This window comes from Notolepis coatsorum (genome assembly GCF_963971535.1).
Source record: "Notolepis coatsorum genome assembly, chromosome: 15".
Taxonomy (NCBI): domain Eukaryota; kingdom Metazoa; phylum Chordata; class Actinopteri; order Aulopiformes; family Paralepididae; genus Notolepis; species Notolepis coatsorum.
Window position 1 is genome coordinate 104,785,493 of NC_140179.1, and position 24,073 is coordinate 104,809,565.

At 47.6% G+C, this 24,073-nt stretch overlaps 1 protein-coding gene across 1 annotated transcript in view; it reads left to right on the forward strand.

The window, feature by feature from the left end:
- Window positions 1-804: 804 nt before the first annotated feature.
- The window catches only part of LOC311242173 (zinc transporter Slc39a7-like), a gene marked incomplete at both ends in the record, with an annotated part of 49,507 nt that continues 26,238 nt past the window's right edge, over window positions 805-24,073 (forward strand). The window contains 7 exons of the mRNA XM_084331122.1: window positions 805-849; window positions 4,642-4,810; window positions 5,414-5,494; window positions 7,388-7,454; window positions 8,042-8,103; window positions 9,240-9,362; window positions 9,740-9,936. Coding sequence (XP_084187248.1) covers window positions 805-849; window positions 4,642-4,810; window positions 5,414-5,494; window positions 7,388-7,454; window positions 8,042-8,103; window positions 9,240-9,362; window positions 9,740-9,936 — 744 coding nt within the window. The remainder of the gene's footprint in view (window positions 850-4,641; window positions 4,811-5,413; window positions 5,495-7,387; window positions 7,455-8,041; window positions 8,104-9,239; window positions 9,363-9,739; window positions 9,937-24,073) is intronic.

Here is a 24,073-nt window from a genome sequence, read left to right on the forward strand (position 1 = left end):
CAAAAGGCCACAGAGCGGAGACGCCGCCCGGCCGACAGATTACCGCCAGCAAACCGTTATTATTTGAATAGAAAATAAAGAGCATGATTTTGGGAACTGCAACCTGTCTGTGTGTTGTTTATTCTGCCACCCCTACACCTGGAATTGCCACAACTGCAACATAAACATTCTAAATGGACAACACGCCTATATTTGATATTAGTAAACACTGCAACATAAACATTCTAAATGGACAACACGCCTATATTTGATATTAGTAAACACTGCAACATAAACATTCTAAATGGACAACACGCCTATATTTGATATTAGTAAACACTGCAACATAAACATTCTAAATGGACAACAAGCCTATATTTGATATTAGTAAACACTGCAACAGGAAATACACCTGGGTCCAATCTGTTGCCTAGCAACGCACTGCCACTGAGCCCATCTATATGTAGATTAGAAACAATCAACCCTGAATATAGACTCTCAGATATACAGATATACAGCAAGTATGTGAACAGGAAGCTGTAACATTGCAGTGAGGTGACCGAGTGCAACCCTGTGTGACACAGTTCCCATAATAAGCAGACAACCCAAACCACAGCAACACCATGCAGCGTAACACCATGTCACTTACAGTATGTTGATGTTAAAGAAACACGCCAACATTATGGGAAACTATGGGATTATGTGCTCACCGTCTTCTCCAGAGTCAGACAAGAAGATGGACACCAGTTTCCTCTCTGTGCGTTCAGTAGAAAGCTATCTGGCTGCAAGCTAGCCTAGCTTAGCACAAATTAATGGAAGTGGATTATGGATCATCTAGCCGAGTTTAAGACTCTGGGAAAGGTGTCCCAGGTCAGTTCAGTTAAAAAGTCTTACATTTCATTTGCACAGGTATTACATTTTGGTTGGGCTGTCGGGAGATGAAATAATATAAAATGTATGAAATGTTGTTTATTGCGGGGCTACCAGGAGCTTGTCTGGTGACGGCTTATATGGAACGTGCAATAATTTAAATTGGTGCAGCTCCCAGTTCAGTGTCGCTATGTGTTGTTGTTGTTTTGCTAGCATTGTCATGGTTCGCTCTGAGTGGTATTAAAAAGGTCTTAAAAAGTCTTAAATTGAACTTGCAGATACCCTTCATATGACATGGTAAATACAGCCTGTGCAAATAACCCCTATATTTCCTTTTTCTTTTCTGGTTCATTCCCATTAATTCTCATATATTCCCATGGAAAGTTTCAACCTTTGAATACAACCCTACAGGTACAGTATATACATGTCTGCCTAGTGACCCCAAACCAGTGGTCTCTAAGGCTACACCGCTGAGTAAAGTACTCCGTATCGGACTACAATCAAAGGTTATGACTCCGGTATCGGCAGCATGGAAACAAGTTCAAGTTCAAGTTCAAGTTCTTTAATAGTTGTCATACAGAAGTACAGAATACTTTCATACAAAATGCTTCTTACTGTTACGCTCCAGAGACTGTGCTAGACAAGATAGTATCAAATAACATAATAACATAATATAGCATGAATTTAGAAGAAGAAAATGAGGTCACAGTGTTCGGTATAGACATATGTACAATGTTCTGAGTTACCATATAATATACAATACTATGCAGTGTACTAATGTACAGTACTATCTAGTGCAAAGCAGAAATGGGATGAGGTACAATTTTAGGTACAATTTACAGTAAGGTGTACGAGTTGTAGTGCAATCCTTCATCCATAAATATAAAGTGTGGGGAGTGGGTGCTACAGTGTGTTTGTTTAAAGTGGGTGTGTGCTATAAGTGTGTGGAGTGGGTGCTACAGTGTGTTTGTTTAAAGTGAGTGTGTGCGTGTGGATGTGTGTGCTATGTGCGTTTGGTGGTTGTTGTTGTGTAGTGTTCATTCATTGTTCGTTTAGCAGCCTGATGGCCTGGGGATAGAAGCTTCTTCTGAGTCTTTCTGTGCTCGCCTTGAGACTCCTGTATCGCTTGCCTGACCGCAGCAGTTCAAAGAGGCAGTTGTTCGGGTGACTGGAGTCTTTAATGATTCTCTTAGCCTTGCCCTTGCAACGCTTGTAGTAAATGTTCTGGAGGGTGGGGAGCCCCCCTCCAATTGTGCGTTCGGCTGAACGTGTCACTCTTTGTAGTCTGCTTTGGTCTTGTGCAGTGCTATTCCCAAACCAGGAGGTGATGTTGCCGGTCAAGATGCTCTCTATTGTACATGAGTAGAAGTTCTTAAGGATCTTCTGGCTGACTTGGAACTTCCTTAGGCGCCTGAGGAAGTAGAGGCGTTGTCGTGCCTTCTTCACAACACTGTTAATGTGTGTGGTCCATGTCAAGTCCTCGGATATGTAGGCTCCGAGGTACTTAAAGCTGTTGACTCTCTCAACCGGTGCCCCGTCGATGCTGAGGGGGCTGTAGTCCTTGACCCCCGACCTCCTGAAGTCCACAATCATCTCCTTTGTTTTGCTGACGTTCAGGGAGAGGCTGTTTTCCTGGCACCATCCCGCCAGGACCTTGACCTCTTCCAGGTAGGCCCTCTCGTCGTTGGCAGAGATCAGGCCCACCACCACTGTGTCGTCAGCAAATTTGACGATTGTATTGCTACTCCGCTGAGCCACACAGTCGTGTGTGTACAGGGAGTAGAGGAGGGGACTCAGAACACAGCCCTGGGGGGCCCCTATGTTGAGGGTGATGGATGAGGAGGTGCAGTTGCCTGCTCTCACCACCTGGGGTCTGCCAGTCAGGAAGTCCAAGACCCACTGGCAGAGGTCATAGCCCAAGCCCAGGTCCCTGAGCTTGGCTATGAGTATGGAGGGGACTATGGTATTGAATGCCGAGCTGTAGTCGATGAATAGCATTCTCACATAGTTCCCCTGCCTCTTGTCCAGGTGTGATGCTGCTGTGTGCAGCACATGGGATATGGCGTCCTCCGTGGACCTGTTGGGGCGGTATGCAAATTGCAGGGGGTCCATGTTGATGGGAAGGGGGGAGCAGATGTAGCCCTTTACTAGCTTCTCGAAGCACTTCATGGCTATGGAGGTGAGAGCTACAGGGCGGTAGTCGTTGAGGCAAGCAGGCTTGGATTTTTTGGGTACAGGGATAATAGTGGACTTCTTCAGGCAGGTGGGGATGACAGCCTGTTCTAAGGACAGGTTAAATATGTCAGTGAATACTGGGGCCAGTTGGTCGGCACAGACTTTTAGGACGCGGCCGGGGATGCCGTCTGGACCTGCTGCCTTCCTGATATTCACTTTTTTAAAGGTCCGCCTCACCTCATGCTCTGTTACCCTGAACACTGCGCCTCCATCAGCAGCCGACCCCCCCCCCCCCCATTGCCGAGGCTTGTGAGCTGGTGTTGTTATTACCAGCATCAAACCTCGCATAGAAGGTATTGAGGTCATTTGCTAAGGAGATGTCACTGTTCAGTTTGAGGGAGGCGCCTTTGTAGTCTGTCATCGTTTTGAGCCCCTGCCACATAGCTCTAGAGTCAGCTTGTTCAAACTGGAGTTCAATTTTATCCCTGTAGCGTCGTTTGGCCTCTGACACAGTCCTCCTTACGTTGTATCGCGCCACCTTGTGGTCATTCATGTTGCCTGCCTCTAGGCCGTCGTTGTATGCTTTGGTGCGCTCTCTCAGAGCTTCACGGACGGATTTGTCTACCCAGGGTTTTTGATTTGGGTAAACTTTCATTTTGGTAGTGGGGATTGTTTCTTTCACCCTAGTACAAACATAGTCCAGCACTGTCTCCGTGTAGGCATTAATGTTATCTGTGTCGCGGAACACATTCCAGTCTGTGTTGTGAAACACTGACCGGATCGTATCCTCTGACGTCACATCCCATTTCTGCACCTCTCGCGAGACTACGGGAGTACTTTTAATTCTCTGTCTATACTTTGGTGAAAGAAAAATTGATGCGTGATCTGACTTACCGAAGCCACTATCAGAATGAGCCTTGTAGCCACCTTTAAATTGCGTGTAACAGTGATCTAGGATGTTACCGCCTCTGGTGTTGCAAACACGGGTTTGATGTGTTCAAGCTCACCTTTCTGAATCCCTGTGTGGATGAGGGTGGAGGAGAGGCTAGCATGCAGTTTGATTAGGTTTTTAAAGAACATTTGTACCTTAGGTAAACACACTAAATTGTATTCTATGCTTTTATCCACCAATGATAGCCATGACCATAATACATGCTTCAAGTAGTCGCTTCACCCTACCTCTGCCTAGAACCAACGCTCTAAAGAAAACTGCAATGTATAGTATAGAGCCATAACATACTGGAATAGGATCCCATTACATATCATACGGACGGAAAACAAGGACAGTTTCAAAAATAAACTTAAAGGAGCCATAATCCGGAAGGAAATCAATATATGTCATCATGCATGAGTGTAGCTGCAGCCATGTTATCCAAACTCCTTCTGTTTACTTTGTGCTTTTTTTAAAGGTATGGTGAAATGGATTCACCTATGACCTTTTGTTTTATTTTCTATTGATTATGGATGTGATATATGACTGAGTTACACTGAATGTTTCATATTTGTATGTGTTTATCTGTGAGGACCCCAGGAGGAATAGTCAACACGTTGATGATGACTAATGGGGATCCTAATAAACATAAACATAAACCCTGGTCTCTTTGTTTACCTCTCTAGGCCATTGGAGCCACTCTGCTGATCAGCGCCGCGCCCTTCCTCATCCTCTTCCTCATCCCGGTCCAGTCCAACACGGACAAACACCAGAACCTGCTGAAGGTGCTGCTCAGTTTCGCCTCCGGAGGACTTCTGGGAGACGCCTTCCTCCACCTCATCCCCCACGCTCTGGGTAGTAATAATAATAATAATAACTTTATTTGTATAGCGCTTTTCATTAGGGCTGGGCGATATGGAAAAAAATTATATCGCGATAACTGAGTGTTGTTGTAGCCGGCGGGTAAATCGCGATTTTTTTAATTTGTTTGTCATGACAAACCAATTACATAATCCAACATATGTGTAAAGGCACAACATATTCCAGTTAACGGTATATTCTTTTAATGATTTGTTACGGCGTAGTCGTTCTATATGAATTGAAAATGGGGGACCCTGATGTAAACAAGACAAACGTCTTTCTCAGGTCTGCATCCCCTTAACAATTGTGTGTATTGAGCCGTACTGTATTGTACCCATTCTGCAATCTGTTAAATAAAGTTTTCATTCATTCATTCATTCAGTCAATACTTCCATGCGTATAAATTGAGGAAGCGAGCGAGTCCGCGGTGGATAGGGGGGCGGGTCACGTGGGGGTCGCGGCCAATCAGAGGAACCCGGAAACCGAATTCCGGGTACACGCAGCCTGGCCCTGTAGTGCATCAAGCAGTAAACACAAATAAAGTTTATTATTTATTATATGATCTGTTTGACCTTTTCCTCTCGTTTGTTCTTGCAGCACCCCATTCTCACACAGGAGATGAAGGACCTGGCCACTCACACGCCAGTGAAGAGTCACATGACCACGGCCACGCCCACGGTATGGAACTGTTATTGGATCGAGTGGTAGAGGTGTAACACTCTCTCATTTAACCCTTTAGCATCCGCAGAGCTAATGATGCTAATGATGGAGCATCGCCGTCGGTAAAGGGCTAACCTTCTGTATTGTCACAGTGAAAGGGTTAACCGGCTGTCGTGTGGCAGTGAAAGGGTTAAAAAACAAATGGATAAATAAAACTCTTCACTAATAATAGTAAAAAATAGTACTAACCTGGTTACTACCAAGTCTCACGGTATAGTCCTCCCTGTTGAGAAATATTGCTTAATTATCTAATGAAGGTTGCAACACTGAAACGTGGGAAGGGTCGTAATTCCTTGTTCCTGCATGTTTTAAACCCTGGATCTCCTGTAGAATAGAATAGAATAGAAATACTTTTATTATCCCGAGGGAAATTTGGCAAATCGCTCAACATTAAACATTTAGACAGAACAGGTCACGAATAAGAATAACAAAACAAATCAAATTGCCTAAGATAAGAGTAGAATAAAATAGAATAAAAATGCAATAAAATATACAGTAATGCTTTTTAAATAAAAAATAAATCTAATTTCAAAGATACATTGAAATTGTGATGATGAAACGCTCTACTTGATAGCCGACTTATTGACATTTAAACTACAAACAACTACATCTTCATATGTCATGCTTTGCTGATCTTGCTGCCTGTCCAAACCCAGTAGATCCAGAACATAGATAAGATAAGATAAGATATTCCTTTATTGATCCCCTTGGGGAAATTCAGGCATCATAGCAGCATGGGGAGGGGGAGGGGGGGGGGGGGTACAGTGTTTCACCTAGGATTTTTTTCAGGGGGGGGGTGGTAGGCCCCCAAAACTACTAGTAAGGCGGTTGTTAGTATCGGTGCATTTCTCTACACTGAGCTGAAATGAAATTATTGCACATAAATTAGGTGAATAAATATTAACAAGGTGATTGATTGAATGAAAAATTTATTAACAGATTGCAGAATGGGTACAATACAGTACGGCTCAATACACACAATTGTTAAGGGGATGCAGACCAGAGAAAGACTTTCGTCTTATTTACACCAGGGTCCCCCCTTTTCAATTCATAGTGAATTGTAAGTAAGGGTGCAATTAGCACCGTGCAATCTATTCTTTGTGGATCTAGCCCTGAGACTTGTTACGCGCGATGCTAGTCAGTCTCGGAGTTGTCTCGGAATGGATTTGGTTTCTGCGTCTCCGTAGACCGCGCTGCACCACCGGTTTAATGTCTTAGAGAAGATTGATTTATATGAAAACCGATTTATGTATAATTTAGCTATAATTTAGCTGATTAAAGCAAACTTTAATAAAAGAAAAATATATATATATATATATATTTTTTTTTAAATATATTTGTTCTGGAGGGGCGGGGCGTCCGGTTGGCGGTGCAATGGTAGGGGAAACACTGAGGTTGTAAAAACAACACAAGCAGTGTAAACAAATAAGTCAATATAATTTACTATCTAACTACCGGTAACTGAAAAAATACAGTATTCACATAAGGTGCAGTATGCATAAGGTAGTGTTATAATTTACTATCTAACTAACTGAAATATACAGTATTCACATAAGGTGCAGTATGCATAAGGTAGTGTTATAATTTACTAATTAACTAACTGAAATATACAGTATTCACAGTATCACAGTATTCACATAAGGTGCAGTATGCATAAGGTAGTGTTATTGTCCTCCTTTGGTTCCTATTAGTTCTAGTTGGGTGTCTGGCAGCAGTCCCTGCCCACTGTTGTGGAGCCTGATGGCCGCTGGTATGAAGGACTGGCCGAGGCGGTTAGTTGAGTGTCGGGGGGGGTATGAGTCTGTGGCTGAGATGTTATTCATACAGAACGTCTCTCCTGCTTCTCCACAGGCGCCGCTCACGACCACATGATGTCCGTCGGCCTGTGGGTTCTCTGGGAACACAAGTCATTCACATGGTAGGTCTCTGGGAACACAAGTCATTCACATGGTAGGTCTCTGGGAACACAAGTCATTCACATGGTAGGTCTCTGGGAACACAAGTCATTCACATGGTAGGTCTATCTGCTGGGAACACAAGTCATTCACATGGTAGGTCTCTGGGAACACAAGTAATTCACATGGTAGGTCTCTGGGAACACAAGACATTCACATGGTAGGTCTCTGGGAACACAAGTCATTCACATGGTAGGTCTCTGGGAACACAAGTCATTCACATGGTAGGTCTCTGGGAACACAAGTCATTCACACGGTAGGTCTATCTGGGAACACAAGTCATTCACATGGTAGGTCTCTGGGAACACAAGTCATTCACACGGTAGGTCTCTGGGAACACAAGTCATTCACACGGTAGGTCTCTGGGAACACAAGTCATTCACACGGTAGGTCTCTGGGAACACAAGTCATTCACATGGTAGGTCTCTGGGAACACAAGTCATTCACATGGTAGGTCTCTGGGAACACAAGTCATTCACACGGTAGGTCTCTGGGAACACAAGTCATTCACACGGTAGGTCTCTGGGAACACAAGTCATTCACACGGTAGGTCTCTGGGAACACAAGTCATTCACACGCTAGGTCTATCTGGGAACACAAGTCATTCACATGGTAGGTCTCTGGGAACACAAGTCATTCACATGGTAGGTGTCTGGGAACACAAGTCATTCACATGGTAGGTCTCTGGGAACACAAGTCATTCACATGGTAGGTCTCTGGGAACACAAGTCATTCACACGGTAGGTCTCTGGGAACACAAGTCATTCACATGGTAGGTCTCTGGGAACACAAGTCATTCACATGGTAGGTCTCTGGGAACACAAGTCATTCACACGGTAGGTCTCTGGGAACACAAGTCATTCACCTGGTAGCTCTCTCTGCTGGGAACCGATCTATTCCTCTCCTCTCTATTCTCCTCTATATTCTCTCCATTCCTCTCTTTATTCCTCTCCTCTCCATTCCTCTCTCTATTCTCCTCTATTCCTCTCCTCTCTATTCCTCTCCTCTCTATTCCTCTCCTCTATTCCTCCTCCTCTCTATTCCTCTCTATTCCTCTCCTCTCTATTCCTCTCTATTCCTCTCCTCTATTCCTCTCCTCTCTATTCCTCTCCTCTCTATTCCTCTCCTCTCTATTCCTCTCCTCTATTCCTCTCCTCTATTCCTCTCCTCTCTATTCCTCTCCTCTCTATTCCTCTCCTCTATTCCTCTCCTCTATTCCTCCTCCTCTCTATTCCTCCTCCTCTCTATTCCTCTCCTCTATTCCTCTCCTCTATTCCTCTCTTCTATTCTCCTCTATTCTCCTCTCTATTCCTCTCCTCTATTCCTCTCCTCTCTATTCCTCTCCTCTCTATTCCTCTCCTCCATTCCTCTCATCCATTCCTCTCATCCATTCCTCTCCTCTCTATTCCCCTCATTTCTATTCCTCTCCTCCATTCCTCTCTTCTATTCTCCTCCTCTCTATTCCTCTCCTCTATTCCTCTCCTCTCTATTCTCCTCTCTATTCCTCTCCTCTTTTCCTCTCCTCTATCCCTCTCCTCTCTATTCTCCTCCTCCCCATTCCTCTCCTCTATTCCTCTCCTCTATCCCTCTCCTCCATTCTCCTGCACTCCCCCATCCAACATCCCCTCCTCGTCCAATAGTTGCTGAATGTCACTACATCTGAGCCCATTTCAAATTATATATTTGTTATGGTTGCTCTTAGCGAAGTAGCATTAAATGATGCTTTGTGTTTGTCCTTCCATCGCCAGCCGCTCCCAAGGCAAAGGAGAGCGACGGAGAGGAAGACGAGGGGGAGGAAATGACGAAAGAGGGGAAGGAAGGCAAAGATCAGAAGCCACCAAAGAAAGAGAAAGATGAAGAGAAAAGCCCGGGTGAGGAGATAATTTATTCATCCAACATGTTTTCAGACGGACCTTTTGATCCCGTTCTCAAACAGCTGTTTAGTGAGTCAACTTAGAGACCTTCTTCTTGGTATTATTACTATATACAGTAGTAATTAATGTACATGCTGTCATCCTGAACGCAGACTTCAGTGTTTTTACACTAATGTCTAACTGAATTATAAACCCAACACTTTTAAGAACTGAAAACATAAATAAAAACAAGCATTAACACTGATGCACCTTTTAGTAGACAGAAGGCACTTGAAACAGTTTCATACTTTACTAGATAGTGTAGATAATACTCTCTTAAGTCTGCAGCTGTAGCTCTTGTGCGTCTCATTGGCTGATTCTCTCACTAACTATAGACATCAAGGTGTCTGCGTACCTGAATCTTGCGGCCGACTTCACCCACAACTTCACCGACGGCCTGGCCATCGGGGCGTCCTTCCTGGTGGGTCCTGCGGTGGGAACGGTCACGACCATCACCATCCTCCTGCACGAGATTCCCCACGAGATCGGAGACTTCGCCATCCTCGTCCAGTCCGGATGCACCAAGAAGAAGGTAACGGTTCAAGCAGTAGCTGTGGTGCAGAGAGCAGTGTTTCTATCATCCAGGACACAGAGCTGTGGTGCAGAGAGCAGTGTTTCTATCATCCAGGACACAGAGCTGTGGTGCAGAGAGCAGTGTTTCTATCATCCAGGACACAGAGCTGTGGTGCAGAGAGCAGTGTTTCTATCATCCAGGACACAGAGCTGTGGTGCAGAGAGCAGTGTTTCTATCATCCAGGACACAGAGCTGTGGTGCAGAGAGCAGTGTTTCTATCATCCAGGACACAGAGCTGTGGTGCAGAGAGCAGTGTTTCTATCATCCAGGACACAGAGCTGTGGAGCAGAGAGCAGTGTTTCTATCATCCAGGACACAGAGCTGTGGTGCAGAGAGCAGTGTTTCTATCATCCAGGACACAGAGCTGTGGTGCAGAGAGCAGTGTTTCTATCATCCAGGACACAGAGCTGTGGTGCAGAGAGCAGTGTTTCTATCATCCAGGACACAGAGCTGTGGTGCAGAGAGCAGTGTTTCTATCATCCAGGACACAGAGCTGTGGAGCAGAGAGCAGTGTTTCTATCATCCAGGACACAGAGCTGTGGCAGATTCCTGTGTTCATGAGCCTGGATCCCTGCTTGAGATTGAACGGTTTGAGATGGGGTTGCAAATTGTAAGCACGTTCCTTACTCGATCATTGGTAACGTTAACGATCAATAACCCATTAACTGGTTCTGCACCAAAAACGAGTATACTCGTTTTTATGATCGTTATTTATTTCTTTTATTCGCTATATTCGCATATTCGCATTTGGCTGCTTGGTGCGCATGCGCGGTGACACCAATGGCGGAAATACACGGCTCGCTCTGTAAGTACCACTCGCTTTGTAACAATGATTTAAACTGTTTATTAGCAACTCCGAGCTTCCAGACCCCACTGTAAAGCTGTGTTAAACCCATATTGTACGCTGGGTATCTTTGAAATTCATACCTGATATATTTTTGACACACCCCCACCCCCGCGTTCACGCTTGGTTGGTATTTTCTAAAGTGGTCGCACCCCATCAGCAAGTGACTGCGGTCACAAAAGCCCCAGGCTTGCAAACCACCGTCACGAAAGGGGCTGGCTTTGTGTCAACTTAAAGAGGGCGAGCTGTATGTGGCTACAGAAAAAGAAGACGTCAGTCGCCACTTAAAAAATCTAAAGCATGTATTTAACAAACTCAAACATTTTCTTAACCCCTTAAGCTGAGGGCACATTTTGCATAAAACGCCTGACGATTGCATACCCAAAGTTATTTGCGATTTATTACTTGAACCACATGCATGAGTCTGGTCTCTTTTGAAGGGAAACATTCTGAACTTTCTTTCACAAGGTTTGAACACTGAAATAAAAATACAAGTGACTCACGTTGTGTTTACTTGTTGCCAGATGCCTGTTTGAGTTCCAGTTGAGAGGTAGGAGCTGGAAAACATAACTTTTCCATAACCTGTAGTCTTATCGTTAGGTTATGGCTATAACCAAGTTCTGTTAGTTAGGGGCGACGCTTGGCATCACCTACTGCACTCCCTCGCGTACGTGCACGCGTACTGAATAACATTCCACAAATATACCTTTAATACCAGTATTAGTCTGACCACACCCCTCATCAGCTTACCTTCATAAGCAGGTGTGTGGTCACCTGCTCTCCTCCTTCCCAAGCTTTCACCACAAGGTGAGGTCAAGGGCTGCAGCGGCCGTCTGATGCCAAGCGTCGCCCCTAACTAACAGAACTTGGTTATAGCCATAACCTAACGTTCTGTTTCGTTAAGGGGCTCTGCTTGGCATCACCTACTGCACAAGGGAGGCCAAGCGGAGCCGCTGGCTGACAAATACACCCCGCTGACAGCCCCCCACAACCATCAGAACAGGGAGGGCCGAGCCCCCCCGACCCCCCCTAATGGAGGGCATCCCCCCTATTAGGGGCCTCACGGGAGGGCGACGGACCCGACCGTGCGAAGAGGCACTCAAGCAACCCAACGCACAGGGTGAGCAGACCGTGGCTTGACCCCACGACTACACCCACGCACAACCCGCATGCCACCCGGGAACGAACGTAGGAACAACCTCGTCACTGCCCCCAGAATCACGGGGTCAAGGGCAAACCCAACCCCGTGGCAAGGCCGTAGCAGCGGAGCGCGAAGGAAGACCCAGACCCACCAAAAGGACTGGACTCCCTGGAATGGGGGCCCGGAGAAGTCCATGATGCCAGCATCAAGACCCCACCAGGGGGGCACCTAGTAACCCCGCCCCCCACATCGCCAGCGTATTCGGACAAAAGGCCCCTCAGCCGAGCGGGCCCTGTCCTCCCCAACAGCACACCGCCTGGAACACAAGCCCTGCAACAGGCAGACAGCATGGTCATAACACACAAGAGTTAACCAACGGAAGCAGGCAGTGCACCGGGGAAAAAGACCAGGCAACAGGCTGTCAACCCAAGCCTGGAAACTGCGGACGAGGCAGGCGCCAGAAAGGACAGCTGAAACAGCCGCCCCGGCGGAAGGGCCGTATGCTGGCGTTGTCGCATAACCAAGCTTTCAAACAGCACGTCAGAAGTGGGATCCGTAGACCACTCGGCCCCTGACAGCTGCCCACAGAAAAAGCCCATACGATTGGCAGACGTCATGAACGTGCAGGGGGCACCCTCAACCGGAGAACCGGGAGTTGACACTGCAGCAACACACCAGAGAACCAACCACCCAGGCATCACCCCATGCAATGGTTGGTCCCATAACCCCTCAGGAAAGAAACCCCGAAACACACCTGCGGCACCGCCGCAGCCCGCGTTCCGGTTCCCAACAGGGCTATCCCGGGCCTACGGGTCAACGAGCATCACCCCGGACCGGGCCCGGTGATACGGGGAGCACAGGGTCCCCGAGGAGGTTAAAACCACCCAACAGGCTCCTCAGCGCCAAAACACAAGAGAAGAGCGTAAAAATGGAAGACCAGCCCCAGCACCCCGCACTCGGTATTCCCAGGAGGTCACCCAACCAAGTACCAACCAAGACCAACCCGTACAGCGGCCGAGATCCAACGAGATCGGACGCGTACAGGTCGGCACGGCCGTAAGCCATTACGACAGTGCAGAATACAACGCACCCAACAAGGGTCCCATAACGCTCAACCCTGTGACACCCGGATCGACCTAGCATTTTTCCCCCTGAAAAAACCCCAAGTCCCTCAGGGTACCAGAACAGCAGATCTGCATCCCCAGCGGACAACGGGTGCAACTGATCTGGACCAGCGCGACCAGAACCAGTCCCGTGCCCTAATCACGCCGACCTGCCAACCCCAGGAGAAGGGGCAGATATGCGCGTTTGATCCCAACACAAAAAAGAAGGCGCCACCCAGACGTGTCGGTATGAACCGCGTCCGGTGGCCCACCCCTAGGGCGTGAGACCCTTCCCCATATGTCCAGACCCATTCCGTCATCATCCCCTGACATGAACGGGAACCCATCGACAACACACAGGATGTCGGAAGAGGAAAAACCCCCATCCCAATTGCTCCATAAAAACGCTGTTTCACCCAAGCAAACAAGGCGCGCCAGTCAGCAAATGGCCCAAAAGCACATCCTGAGCCAGCACTATGTGTGCGTTTGGACATACCCACATCAACAATAGGCCGTTTAGACCACCATATTGAATCCCCAAGACGCCCAGGGAAACGACAAGAGGGGCGAGATGCAATCAACTCCATGAATGAATGAATGAAAAAATTTACCCAACAGACTGCAGTACAGGAATACACACAAAAAGATAAGGGGAGGCAGACCTGAGAAAGACGTTAGTCTTGTTTCCATCAGGGATCCTCATTTCCAATCCATCAAGACACATTCAACTCTTTATAAAAATAAAGAAAAGGCATCACCCGTATGACCCAACTGCACAGCTGGGAGTAAAAACCCTGTTTTTCACATGATTTTAATCCAGTCACTCCTTTTAATCAGAGTGTAAGACCAGACTCTCCCAGAAACACCTTCCCACATGAGACTACGGTCAAGAAAAAAGATATGTAAACTGTGAGACACGTGACCAATAGACTCAAGTTTGACACATAAACCGGGCGCAGCCCTGCGCCCAACCTCGACATCTTTAAGACACCAGCTCATGGAAGGCGTCGCCATAGCAACAACGCTACAACGGGCGGGGAAAAACCCACCGGATCCTGTCATAACAGGAGTCGGTAGAATACCCCTCCCCCCCCCCCCCCCCCCCCCCTGTCAAGCACTGGCTTGGCCCTGACTGGCTCAGCAGAAAAGATCAAAAATCCTCTAAACCAATCAAGTGGGAAAAAGGAGGGGTTTATTCGACACCCCCTCCCGAAAACACACCCTTTATCCCTACACACAGAAACACAACCGTAGCCATCTTGAAAAACCTCCGGTAGAAAGCAATGCATAGCATAAGCTAATACAATGCCTGCTACCCACAAAAAGTGTAAAAGGGTTTACAACAAAACACAAGTCGCCTGTGCGTGAATCCCATACCCGTTGCCTATGTCATACATAGGAAAGAACGCCGAACGAGAGTAATGGCTAGGCCGTGAAAAGTGTGCGTACGAGCATTGTGGGGCGGCGTGGCTCAGGGGTAGAGCGGGTTGTCCAATGATCCAAGGGTTGGTGGTTCGAATCCCGCTCAAGCCCATGTCCATCCCACTGCCGTTGTGTCCTTGGGCAAGACACTTAACCTACTTGCCTCGTATGAATGTGTATGCATGTGAATGAATGTTGGTGGTGGTCGGAGGGGCCGTAGGCGATGATTATTCGCCACGCTTCCGTGAGTCTGCCTCAGGGCAGCTCTGGCTGCAATTGTAGCTTACCACCACCGGTATGACTGTGTATGAACGAATAATGGACTCTGTGAAGCGCTCTGGGTCAGTGAAGAGCGCTATATAAATCCAAGTCATTATTATTATTATTATTATTATTACTGCAACTAACAACACAGCATTGTGAAAACACATATACTTAGTTAAAGCAATGGAATAACACCAGTTCTAATTGCATGTGGAGCATCAAGCTAAATAGAACCTATTACCGAGTGTAAGTTGCAGACCTTGCTTAACCTCGTAACACAACACAACTCACCCCCCAACGTAAACAGGGTAGATTCATATATAAGTCGAACAGTGTTTCCGGGTGTTGAGCAGACCAGAATCTGACCAAGAGCGAGTAGGACTGAGATCACACAGAGGAGAGACTCTTCCTCCTCCACCACGGAGGGGGGGGGGAAGGGAGAAAGCCACATCATCATTACAGTAGCTTCGGCTAACACGAGGAGGGTTCGGCTAACGAACAGGCCGGAACACTATTGGACTGAATAACAAAAGGACGATAGACGAACACACCGAAAGATCATTAGAAATAGACTCTTCAAGGACAATAACATCTGTTAACATCTGAGCTGAGGTTTCTGTTTAGAGAAATAAAACCACGCTTTTCCTTGTAAGGTATTTCACGTTGTCGAAGTGTCGAATTCTTACGGAAGTGGAGAAGTATTATGGTTTATGGATTGCACTAACGGGGGAAGATAAGGATCTTATCTACCAGTATCGGAGACGTCAGGACCATTAAAAGTACACAACGCAGAGGAATTGGATGGAGGGCCAAACAGACGAAGACGTGATACTGGCCAGTTTGATCAGAATCTTACAGTTGGACAGAATCTGACTGAGACTAAGAGGGAAGAAACCAGAAGAGACTCTCTCCTCTCGACGAGAGAGAGGGGGGGGGGGGGGGGAGAATGGCACATCACCAGTAGCTTCGGCTACCACGAGGATGGTTTTAGGCTAACGAACAGGCCTGAACACTATTGGACTGAACAGCAAAAGGACGATAATATGAACACACCGAAAGATCATTAGAAATATACTCTTCAAGGACAATACAATCCCACGTGATACTGGCCAGTTTGATCAGAATCTTACAGTTGGCCAACTGTAAGATTCTGATCAAACTGGCCAGTATCACGTCTTCGTCTGTTTGGCCCTCCATCCAATTCCTCTGCGTTGTGTACTTTTAATGGTCCTGACGTCTCCGATACTGGTAGATAAGATCCTTATCTTCCCCCGTTAGTGCAATCCATAAACCATAATACTTCCCCACCTCCGTAAGAATTCGACACTTCGACAACGTGAAATACCTTACAAGGAAAAGCGTGGTTTTATTTCTCTAAACAGAAACCTCAGCTCAGATGTTAACAGATTGTATTGTCCTTGAAGAGTCTATTTCTAATGATCTTTCGGTGTGTTCATCTATCGTCATTTCGTTATTCACTCCAATAGTGGTCAGGCCTGGTCGTTAGCCTGAAACCCTCCTCGTGTTAGCCGAAGCTACTGTAATGATGATGTGGCATTCTCCCTCCCCCCCCCCTCCGTGGTGGAGGAGGAAGAGTCTCTCCTCTGTGTGATCTCAGTCCTACTCGCTCTTGGTCAGATTCTGGTCTGAGTCAGATTCTAGTCTGCTCAACACCCGGAAACACCGTTCGACTTATAGATGTAAGATTCTGATCAAACTGGCCAGTATCACGTCTTCGTCTGTTTGGCTCTCCATCCAATTCCTCTGCGTTGTGTACTTTTAATGGTCCTGACGTCTCCGATACTGGTAGATAAGATCCTTATCTTCCCCCGTTAGTGCAATCCATAAACCATAATACTTCCCCACCTCCGTAAGAATTCGACACTTCGACAACGTGAAATACCTTACAAGGAAAAGCGTGGTTTTATTTCTCTGAACAGAAACCTCAGCTCAGATGTTAACAGATTGTATTGTCCTTGAAGAGTATATTTCTAATGATCTTTCGGTGTGTTCATATTATCGTCCTTTTGCTGTTCAGTCCAATAGTGTTCAGGCCTGTTCGTTAGCCTAAGACCATCCTCGTGGTAGCCGAAGCTACTGGTGATGTGCCATTCTCCCCCCCCCCCCCCCCCCCTCTCTCTCAATGAGAGGAGAGAGTCTCTTCTGGTTTCTTCCCTCTTAGTCTCAGTCAGATTTTAGTCCTACTCGCTCTCGGTCAGATTCTGGTCTGCCTTACACCCGGAAACCCTGTTCGATTTATAGATGTTCGTCGTCGCAACGACGGCCCCGCCTTCTGGTTGTCATGCGACGTGTTGTCATGACAACTGCATAACCTTTAACACTAATAAACTCACGTTTCATTAAGATGAACCTCTCTCCCTCCTGTCCTGGGAGACAGTACACTCTAATCTCAGATGTTCTTCTAAGGAATTCATAACAAAACCCTCGCTGACGCGGCCTGTGCCTGTGAAACCACTGGTTCCACCACCGTTCTATCACCGTCTCCTGCTTCCATGCACATTTCGATCTACCATTTTAGCTGTGGTCATCTCTCCCCAATCTATACATCACATACATTGAAAAAGCACCGTTTTCTCTCAATCCCCCCTTGATTCTTATCACCCCTCAGAATCATAAGACTACTTGGTTTTTCAATTAATTATACAAAAAAATAGACTCATAACAATTAGGGCCCCGCCGTCTGCTGTTTTCCTTTTGTTTTCCATTACCCGCATCACACCCAAACCAGAAAGGATAAACAACGGTCATGGAGGAGAGAGAGAGAGAGACAGAGAAAAACACAGATTGCAACTTTTCAAACGACACACCTAACCCTTCGGCCCCCCTATTCGGTACCCCACGTCCAAATCAGAGCGCTCCCTTCCCTCTCTTACAGTACACCTCCCATCTTGGGCCGGTTCCGTCTTCTAGGGCAAGGGCCCCTTTCAGTGACGGCTCCTTTCCTGAGCTGGTCCCCCCTCCAGGGCGCGGTCCCCTAGGCAAAAATGTCCCCCCTGGTCTGCTACTGCTCAGTGTCTCTGGCTGTCCTCTCCACATCTGCTCCTCCACCGCCGCCATCTCCTCTCTCTCGGATGATCTGTGTACCAGGCTGCAGTGCCTGGCCCCTGCGGCTTCCTCCTCCTCCTGTAAGATTCTGATCAAACTGGCCAGTATCACGTCTTCGTCTGTTTGGCCCTCCATCCAATTCCTCTGCGTTGTGTACTTTTAATGGTCCTGACGTCTCCGATACTGCTAGATAAGATCCTTATCTTCCCCCGTTAGTGCAATCCATAAACCATAATACTTCTCCACTTCCGTAAGAATTCGACACTTCGACACTGTGAGATACCTTATGAGGAGAAGCGTTGTTTTGTATGAAGAAACACACAGTTTGTTCGGCCAAACACAGTCCCCCTTATGTCGGGGAACTTTTTTTATTAAAACTAATAAAGCGTAAGGCACAATATCACAGAGGGGCCGGGAAGGGTGTAGGGGAGGGGACACAGAGGGGAAAAAGTCACTCCTAACGGCGTCTGCCACCTCGCGCCGCTCGAGTCTTGCCACCCCGGGGAGCCCCAGAGGGACGGTAGGTTACAGTCTGCTGGACACGACGTTCCCTACCGTCTCCTCCGGTCTGGGATGGGCCGGCGGTGGCCGAAGCGCCGTTTCGTCCCCTGGCCCTCTTGGCAGGGCCAGCAGCGGCGGCGGAGGCAGTGGTAGCGGCGACGGAGACAGCTCGACGTCGCGGAAGCCTTCTGCCCCCACCGGCAAGGACGGGAGGCGGAAAATGGGGTTGAAGGACGGATCTCTCCTCTGCCATTTCTCTGCATGTTGAGGTCATCAATTGCAGGGCCTTCCCGAACAGGCCAGCGTCGGAGAGGGCGGCCGTCAGAAGAGGGGCTCTCTTCTTCTCTGGCACACGGGCCTGCTCCAGCTAAAGGTGACGCTGGCCCAGGGTGGCCAGGGCGCGCACTTTCCCCATGGCTATGGCCAGCACCTGGGAAAAGTGCAGGACAGCTCCCGCAGCCTGGGTGATCTGATCGCATTTTACCTCGTTCAGATCCGTGCCGCCTGTCATTATCCCCGATACAAATCTAGCCAGGTGGGCGATGTTAGACGCCGCAGCCAGCGATTGTGTACCAGCGATGAATGACTGGTCACCCCAATAAGCCAATCGCCTAGCCGACTTCCCCTGGAGGACCGGCTTGCATAGGGGTTCCCACACCATATCCGGACAGAGGAGCGCGGCCATCGGATTGTCAAGCCGAGGCACGCCCTCCCCCATACCTTTGACTAACCCCGACACCCGCGTAACTGGTACGTAGGCGGGAGTTAGTCCCATGATGTTGGACACCGCCTGACCCCGACGAACATAGGCCCCCATCGATGGGAAAAATGGGTAGACAACGTCCACCCCTCTCACTGGGGGACGCTGCCAGGGATGGCCTATGAGGTCATCAGGGACAGGTGCAGGCAATGGCAGCGGCAGCGGCACACCGTTTGCGGTGGCGGCTACCGCCATGAGCTCGGGAAACAAGGCCCGCAGTTCCCCCTGCGAACCTTCCTCCACCGACCCCGCATCCCTCGCATACAGCAGGCTGCGACTGGTCAAGGAGCCACAATCCGATGCGGCCGACAGTAGGGCGGTTCCTCGACATCCTCGAACAAGGCGCCCCATGGAGCCATTTCTCCCCCCTCCGGGGTCTCCGGAGGAGGGATACTCTCCTCCACGGGACCATCATACAAGAATCCGTCCGCCTCCTCCATGAAGTCCTCAGTTTCCATCAGAAATCCAGAGTCGGACGCATCCTCGCTGGTCTCCAGCAATTCCCCAAACCCAGGCCGTTCGCGTCTGCACGCCACCATCTTGCGACGCGAGCGAGCAGACGCAAAAAGTTTTCGTCGCAAATCCTCCGGCTCCAAAACAATCCCCCGTTCATCAACGGGCGATTCCCCAGAACCAGAGGAACCAGAGTCGAGATCAGGCCATCGCCGGAGCGACGGCACCGAACCCTCGGCTCGTCGGTGAGGAAAACTATCCACCGGCAGTCTCCCGGGCTGGGTCGGCAACCACGAGAGTGGCAACAGCCCAGCACCGAAGCGCACGACGGAGGCGGGAATGGAGAACCGGTGGTGAAGAGTAGGTCTAGCGGGTCTACTCTCCGCGGAATACATTATGACCCAAACCTTTTCTTATACAACAAAGTGAGAGAAGAAAAGATTAAGCACAATGTAAACCAGTCACAACTCTTTTCAACTAACAAACACGTCAAGTGGGGTACTACCGAAGGCACTTCCTTGTGGTGAAAGCGAGAAGGAGGAGAGCAGGTGACCACACACCTGCTTATGAAGGTAAGCTGATGAGGGGTGTGGTCAGACTAATACTGGTATTAAAGGTATATTTGTGGAATGTTATTCAGTACGCGTGCACGTACGCGAGGGAGTGCAGTAGGTGATGCCAAGCAGAGCCCCTTAACGAAACAGAACTACAGTACAGGTCCAAACATAACAATCCCTGGGAAAATTTGTGTTTTACAGATGTTTTTGTAATCCTTGTATCGGTAATAATTCGTCCAAAATGGCGGACTGCTCATTGATTTGGACGGCGAATGAGGAAACATCTTCTTCTCTCCGTTTACCATAGGAATCAGCCCTCATGTAAGATACCGTTGGCTCCAGAATTTCATTGGCTACAAAGGTGGTCGGTCAATCATTTTCGCCATCAGCGGTAACCGATCCATTCAGGACCCGGTCAAATGACACTCGTCAGAGGTTTCGTCTTGTAACTCGAGACAGGAAGCACGCAATAGGTTGAGTAGGGTGACGATCGAAAGGCGACAAATTCATCTTTCCAACAATGAATTGGTTGATCGGCAAATATACAGCGCTGTAATGTAAACCCCTCAAGTCAAGAGTTTTATTTGTCACGGCATACAAGTATACAATATATATATATACACACTTGATGGGTGTTTAGCTGGGGTGGAGGGGGTAGAAAAAAATCTTATTGGGGACTGGAACACGGATATGCTGCGTAAAGTAGCACCCGTCTTCAAGGCCTTCAGTAGATTTTCTGATCTGCACGGTTTCAGCCAGCTAATCACCCAACCCACAAGGGTATGTGATTCGACACAAACCACCATTGACCTCATTTTGACCTCTGACAAGTCAATGATCTCCAATAAAGGGGTGATAGCATGCGGGTTAAGTGATCATTATATGATTTTCTGTACCCGCAAAAAGCTAAAACAGAAGGCCGGCTGTCACAAAACAGTCACATCTAGAGACCTTAAAACTTACTCTAGAGAGGCCTTTAACCTAGAACTGGGGAGCTTGGACTGGTCAGATGAACTCAGTGGTACACAGGTTGAAGAAACATGGCTTGGATTCAAAACCAAATTCACAGCAATACTCAACAACATGACACCCATAAGAACCACCAGGGTTAAAAATCGCGCTGAGGCATGGATGCACACACTGTAAACCCGAATAAGTTTCCAGAACTTAAAAAAATTGAGGCCATACATGGCCTCAATTTTTTTAAGTTGATAAACTCAAATGTTTTCAGTTGGCTAAGACTTACAATTCTCAGTTAAGGCAACTCAAATATGGTCTGTTACTGTGACTTAAGGTTCTCAGTTAAGTCAAATCAAATATGGTCAGTTACTCTGACTTACAGTTCTCAAGTGGAGTCAACTCAAATATGTTCAGTTACTGTGACTTACAGTTCTCAGTTAAGGCAATTCAAATATATTCAGTTACTGTGACTTAAGGTTCTCAAGTGGTGTCAACTCAAATATGTTCAGTTACTGTGACTTACAGTTCTCAGTTAAGGCAATTCAAATATATTCAGTTACTGTGACTTAAGGTTCTCAAGTGGTGTCAACTCAAATATGTTCAGTTACTGTGACTTACAGTTCTCAGTTAAGGCAGTTCAAATATGTTCAGTTACTGTGACTTAAGGTTCTCAAGTGGTGTCAACTCAAATATGTTCAGTTACTGTGACTTACAGTTCTCAGTTAAGGCAATGCAAATATATTCAGTTACTGTGACTTAAGGTTCTCAAGTGGTGTCAACTCAAATATGTTCTGTATCGTTAGTGGCTTAGCTTGGCTTCGCCTTCTGCACTATCTCGCGTACGTGCACGCGTACTGAATAAACCACAAATGTACCTCTAATACCAGTATTAGTCTGACCACACCCCTCATCAGCTTACCTTCATAAGCAGGTGTGTGGTCACCTGCTCTCCTCCTTCTCGCTTTCACCACAAGGAAGAGGTGCCTCGGTAGATCCCCACACTTGACACCATGATGGAAGAAATTGGATTAGGAACAGCTTGGGAAACAAGGATACGTTGACATCATATCTTTATTTTCTCTCTCACTATTTTCGAGAAAATACGGCGATATTGTCTTCGTACTGGAGTGTCTAGAAGATGATGATCATTCTACAAACCCTCCACCGGTTTTCGTATTGGGAGCACGCCGCTGCATGCTTCTCAACTGCAGTTCCTTGCTGTGTTTGTTGGGGTGAAACCTGTCAGGCCACAGCTGAACTGTCGGACATGCCGCTGTTGTGAGGAGCGGTGCGTTCCAGGTTGGGTGAGTAGTGTTTGCTGGCGGGCTCCACTTGTCTGTTAGTGCTATGGGGGCTACTAGACAAAGTTTATGGAAACCGGCCCCAGGCTAGGGTCCTTTGTTTAGCCGTCTAGGCGACAGAAGGCCTTGGTCTGGCGACCATTATAGTTTTAACTAGTGGGCCGCGACCATTGACACTGGTGATCCCTGTGTGTTCTGGACGAGTGGATTCTCTCTGTCACCGTGTTAAGACCCCATCTTTCATATCCAAATGAGAGTATTCCTTCACGAGGGGATATGTGCATGTAATGTGCGATAGCGGCAGATTCATGTTCAAAGTCAGCTATACAGGCCAGTTGGTACTGTGCTGATTCCGCCGGACGTGTTATTGTCACCGTTGTGAAGCGGTGTTGACGTCTTGTTTTCTCTTTTCTCTTAAAAAGTGAGGAGGGTTCAGAACGGCGGCCTGTCTGGGTGAGTGTTATGTCATTGTTTACATGTTCGTAGCTTACGGTTAGCCGGTCGGTGGCCTGGCGCGGGGTAGCTTGGCTTCTCGCGCGCCGCCGGGAGCTCGCTCCTGATCGCGTGCGTCGTAGATCGGCGTCTCGCGAGCGGAAGCGATAGCACCCGGACGGTTGGAGCAGCCGTTAGCTTGATGCTATTCTGTTGAACGTGCTTTGATTTTTAACATGTTTTACACTCTTGACCACGACGTCATCCTTGACAGGGGATGTTCGTCAACCCTGCCTGAGCCTAGACGGGGATTGCGTCAACAAAGAGGGCTGTGTTCTACGGTGGCTTATGACTGCACTTCGCTGATCTGCGTTCCGGGCAGGTACGGGGTTGGCCAGACCCTCATAACACGTCTTCTGGTTTTACCTTGCTAAATGTATTGTGAATGACGGTGTTTTTTCCCAAAACGTGTGTTGTTGCAATGCATTTGAGATACGTTGCGGGTTGTGTGTGAGCTGTTTTTGTCACTGGCAGTAGCTTCTCCGTGCAGGTCGTGATGTATTGATCTGGTTGTTGTGTGAGAAACATCATGGTGTTTATGTGTACCGTGTACTCACTACTAAGGCAACTAACCTATGAAGCTATGCTTGGTGACGAGTGAGTAAAAGAATGTTCTTTCTCAGACTGTAATGACAATGGACAGTGAGTTCACACATTAACAGGTTTTCCTGTTTTAACTGGCCGTATTAAGGGTAAAATAGGAGGATTGTGTTTTTCCCCCCCCGGTTCCCTGGGGACTTTATCACCTCCTATCAGACATGTTGTGCATTAATTGTGTCTTTTGTGTGGTAGGGATACGATGTAACTCTCAGCTTGATTGCTGGGGTTGTGCTAAATCTGCTGGAGAAACTTATTTCCTAAAGGGAAATTGGTTTGGTTGCTGTCGTGTGCTTAGCAAGGCCTGTGGTCGATACTAATCAAGAATGATGTATTCTCTCATTGTGATGATGATGGGTTGTGTGTGTCATGTGACCTACAACTGGGTTGTACTGGCCACAGAAGCACATGTGTATGTTGGACCGGGGTTCTTAGAGCCCTCTCTATTCTGTGTTTTTCCTTAGTAAAAATCAGATAGCAGGTTAGCTCGTGCGCTGTGTGGAGCGGTGAAACGCTTCATAGAGCTGACTATGACTGTGTCATATTCTCTTTTTGTCGTTACGTCGTATCATGGGTGTGGGGTCGTAAAGGGGTGAACTGGTAACCTTTCCTCTCCCCATTGTTCTGTCGGTCA